This window comes from Bison bison, unplaced genomic scaffold, assembly GCF_000754665.1.
Source record: "Bison bison bison isolate TAMUID 2011002044 unplaced genomic scaffold, Bison_UMD1.0 scf7180017846252, whole genome shotgun sequence".
NCBI classification, from domain to species: Eukaryota; Metazoa; Chordata; class Mammalia; order Artiodactyla; family Bovidae; genus Bison; species Bison bison.
The window spans coordinates 1,635-6,397 of NW_011476825.1; the positions used below are offsets into that span (position 1 = coordinate 1,635).

Sequence of the window (4,763 nt, forward strand, 5' to 3'; positions counted from 1 at the left end):
AATTATAACTTTTTGAGAGATATTGTACAACTTATATATTTTATTTAAACTCATTTATTATTTTGTAATAGAGGGTTTTTCTTAGAATTTTACCATCAAAATGGAATGATTCTAGCCATACAGGGATTTCAGATATAAATCAGTTATAAATCTGATTTGGGTTAAATATTGGACTTTGAGAATCATAGAATAATGTCTTCTCTGAGAAACTGAATTGGAGTTGCTTTTGTTTTTTTTTTTTTTTTGTTTTAAATAATAGTTTGAGTCATGATGTGGCACCTGTGAAGGAAAACACAAATACCCTTGATAACCCAAGTGGAAATGGCAAACAAGATCGGATCAAACAGAGAAGAGCTTCCTGTCCTCGGTCAGAGAAGGGAACTAAATTTCAGCTTACTGTTCTTCAGGTCAGTGTGTAAATATGATTTGGTTAAGAGTGCATGTTGAGGTCTGGGCAGTCAGGGAGGGGCAATGTTGCTGTGGCAGTGAGTATAGAGTATTATGAAATTCTTAAGCAGATACCCTTGAGCACAAATCTTTGTATTTGTGGTGATTATTTCCTTATGATAGATTCTTGGAAGTAGAATTATTGATCAGAGTATGAAGATTTTTAAACTTTCTCAATACATATTTCTAGATTGCTGTCCAGAAAGGTTGGACCAGTTTACGTGTCTATTATTAGTGTATTTTCCTTTGCTTAAAGGTCAATTTGTGAGATTGGGAGAATTTTGAAAATGATTGCCCAGATTTAGATCTTTGCATTGCAGATAGTTATAGGGATTATCGTAACTTTTTTTGTATTTTTATAAAAGTTGTGCTCCTTTCCTTTCCTGATTTTTTTGCTGAATAATTTGAGCCTTAGATTTGTCATACAGTGGTTATTTAGACAGTATTTCACCAAGGGAAAAGCAGAATCTTTTTAGATTCTCAGTATTTTAGACCATTTTTTCATATATTTTATGTGAGCTCGTCGAAATATTTCCTATTCCCTTTGCAAAAAGAAGGCAATGACTGACTCTTAAACTAGTAAAATATTTGTATCCAGGTTTCAACCTCTGGAGACAACATGGTGGAGTGTCAACTGGAGACACACAATAACAAGATGGTCACCTTCAAGTTCGATGTTGATGGTGATGCACCAGAGGATATTGCAGACTATATGGTAAGTACAGAAAAGACAAACCGTTTTCCCTTCAGAATTGTTTGTCTTTTTCCCCTTTAATTCTCCCCCCTCATTTACTGAGAGCCGTATTTTCTTAGGGTACTGCTGCTTTTTAAAATTCGTAAAGAGCTAAATTGGTTATGATCAAAAGTAAGTCACTATACCCCCTCTGGTGTCAGTATATTTATGTGTAAAATATGAGGGAGTTTTATTAAGAAAGGAGCTAGGTCAGTGGTTCTTAACTCTAGCTGCATGTCAAAATCAACAGAAGAGCTTTTAAAAAACAGTCCTTTGGGGAATTCCTTAGAGGTCCAGTGGTTAGGACTTGGAGCTTTCACTGCAGTTGCCCAGGTTCAGTCCCTGGTTGGGGAACTAAGATCCTGCAAACCGCATGGTATGGCCAAAAAACCCTAAGACAAAAACAGTTCTGTTTCCTGGGTCCCTAATTAAATTAGGATTTTGGAGGGTGAGGCCTAAGTATTAATAGTTTATACAGTTATAACATCTTACATATAGGTGTTCAAGTAATGTTCATCATTTCATTTAGTTTTTGTATTTTCTTTGAATTGTTAGGCTTAAGTTAGTATTCCCCTCTTTTTTTAGGGGAATGGGCTAGGGTGGCAGGAAGAGTACATAATACTTTTGTTTCTGCCAGTTTTCTTTGGATATACATTCCTAGCCAAGCAGAATTTAACATTTGAAAATGTTAATAATATTGTGAATTCTGCCTCTTATTCAACTTAGTATTTTCTGAACTGTCTTGGGGCCATACTTTATCATCTTTAGAGATGTTTCATTTTGTGATTTTTGATTTAAAAGCTTTTGGGTTTGGACATCCTAGTTTTAAATGTAAACATTGCCTCAGTTATGTTCTTCAAATTAATTTATAGAGTTAATTAATTTTAATTAATTAGAATTCAAATTAATTTATAGAATGCTAACATTTTTTTAAATTCTGGCTTCTGGTAAGTAGTGCCAATCTGACAAATGCTGGTGATCTCAAGTAGAAAGAATAATTTAATGTGTTGTCTGGCATTTTTTTGCCAGTCTTTTCTTAATTCTGTTGTGGCAATCGGGTCTAAATAGCAATTAATTTTTCTTTACGGTAGTCACCATATTATAATTTCAAAGAAACTAAATACATTCTTTTGAATAGACTTACTTTTCCTTTTGGATAGGTTGAAGATAACTTTGTCTTGGAAAGTGAAAAAGAAAAATTTGTGGAAGAATTGAGGGCTATCGTAGGTCAAGCCCAGGAGATCCTTCATGTTCACTCTGCTACAGAAAGAGCTGTTGGAGTTGACTCTGTTACTGTGGAACCCAGCAGTAGCCAAGTAAGAGCAGTTGCTTAGCAAATAGGTCTTCTCGAATATGTATCAGGAACTTCTTTATTTATCTATTCATTTTTAATTCAGACAGGATCATCTGAACAAGTACAGATAAATTCTGCATCCAGTCAAACCAGCAGTAAGTATATTTAACAAAATTTACCATTTGGCTTTTGAAGCAAGACATTTGGAAACTTAATTTACATACCTTGGGAAGGATATCAGCCAATAAAGGAATTTGATAAATTGTTAATATAGGTTTCCCCACACTTTGAAAGGACTTTATAGCTCAGAAATAAGAAGTAAAAAAAGTGAGAAGTAAAACTCTTCTCCAAATTTCCTCCAAGTATTGGTTCTTTACCTGATTAATTTATTTCTGAGTTGTCGTGTGGTATGTTACCAGAAAAGCAGTCACAGTACTGATGACCTTTAACAGCTTTAATGTTTGAATTTAACTGGCAAGTTTTATTTTTCTCCTGATATGAGATGGACAGCGACTTTCTTAACTAAAATCACTGTATTCTGAGTTTGTCTCATGTTTAATATCAGTAGCATTCGTTTCTTGATTTCATTCCACCAATGATATGCTTCTACCTGCTCTGATCACTAATAAGTTTTTGAAAATCAGATACCAGATAAATATCCATGGACTAAAAATGAGGTCTTCTATTTTCTCTTCTCACAACCTTTTTTCTCCATTCTTTTCAGCTCTGATCATAGATATATTTAGAGTATCTGTGAGGGGGAGAAGAACCATAGACAAATGAGGACCTCTGAAGGAATTACAATAGCATGAAGAAACAACAGGTGGTGTGGGAGTCATGGAACCAGATACCATTATCCTGAAAGTTAGATTGTTTTAGGGTGCTAGGATTCTCCTCTATCTTCATTTTCTTATTAGTAGGAGTTTGAGTAGATTTCTAACTGGCAAAGTAGGGTAAAGTTTAAAAGAGAATTACTTATTTGAATAAGTTAACAAAGTAGGAATACAGATGTAGGGCCTTATTTCACTTTATTTTTTAAGTTGTTATAAAGTAAAATTGGCTTTTTTTCTTTTGGTGTAGAGTTATGTAAATTTTTGTCCTCTTATAGATATGTGTATCTATACACAGATCTATACACATATACACAGGGGCTTCCCTGGTGGCTCAGAGGTTAAAGCGTGTGCCTGCAGTGCAGAAGACCTGGGTTCGATCCCTGGATTGGGAAGATCTCCTGGAGAAGGGAATGGCTACCCACTCCAGTATTCTTGCCTGGAGAATCCCATGTAGGAAGGAGCCTGGTAGGCTACAGTCCATGGGGTTGCAAAGAGTGGGACACGACTAAGCAACTTTACTATAGATATGTGTAAGCACTACCATAATCAAGATACAAAACAAAGATGTAGGTTTTAATGGAAAAAATGCTTTTCATTTTTTTCCAAAAAGAAGTGCCCTGCTTTTCATCACTACTGATGCAGTGTTTGTTTCTGAAGAATCCCAAATCCTTCTCTAAAGATATCTTGCGCTTAGTTTTTTAGAGTATTTGTCAGTCAGGTTTGGGAGGTCTGGTCTTATAAGTTCCTGTTGGAAATAGAGATAAAAGACAATTTGTTGTTTTAACCTTATTTTCTTAGTTAACAAGTTAAATATATTGACAGTTGCTTAGCATATTAATTTTTGCCAATTCTTTCTACAGATGAATCTGCTCCTCCTCAGTCATCCCCAGTTGGTCGATGGCGATTCTGTATAAATCAGACAATAAGAAACCGTGAAGCTCAATCTTCTCCTTCTCTTCAGCAGTACATGCCTACAGTTCCTGGGTTAAACCTACTTTCTAGTAAGTGTTTGTTGGCTGCACCTTTATTCAGACCTGGGAGATGGGGATGCAAAATATATACCGTATCTTTAAGTTGTTTTCATGGAAAAGACTCTAATGCTGGGAAAGATTGAAGGCAAAAGGAGAAGGGGGCAGCAGAGGATGAGATGATTAGATAGTATCACCAACTCAATGGACATGAATTTGAGCAAACTCTGAGAGATAGGAAAGCACAGGGAAGTTTGGCGTGCTGCAGTCCATAGGGTTGCCAAGAGTTGGACACGACTAGCAACTGAACAACAACATGGGTATTTTATTCCATTTATGAGAATTTCCATAAGCATTTTTGAAGATGTTAATATTAGAATATAACTTAAGCCATTTAAATTTTATTATTTATGAAAAAAATATTTTTCTCCTTGTCAAGAGTAGTTTCACACTGGTTCTGATTTGCCTCTTGTTTCTCTTTGTCCCTT

The 4,763-nt window shown here is 35.2% G+C and overlaps 1 protein-coding gene across 1 annotated transcript in view; it reads left to right on the top strand.

Annotated features, from left to right (window-relative positions):
- Nucleotides 1–259: 259 nt before the first annotated feature.
- Nucleotides 260–4,763, top strand: part of WNK3 (WNK lysine deficient protein kinase 3) — a gene marked incomplete at both ends in the record, with an annotated part of 14,849 nt that continues 10,345 nt past the window's right edge. Inside the window, 5 exons of the mRNA XM_010839085.1 lie at nucleotides 260–407; nucleotides 1,046–1,162; nucleotides 2,341–2,496; nucleotides 2,578–2,629; nucleotides 4,168–4,308. Coding sequence (XP_010837387.1) covers nucleotides 260–407; nucleotides 1,046–1,162; nucleotides 2,341–2,496; nucleotides 2,578–2,629; nucleotides 4,168–4,308 — 614 coding nt within the window. The remainder of the gene's footprint in view (nucleotides 408–1,045; nucleotides 1,163–2,340; nucleotides 2,497–2,577; nucleotides 2,630–4,167; nucleotides 4,309–4,763) is intronic.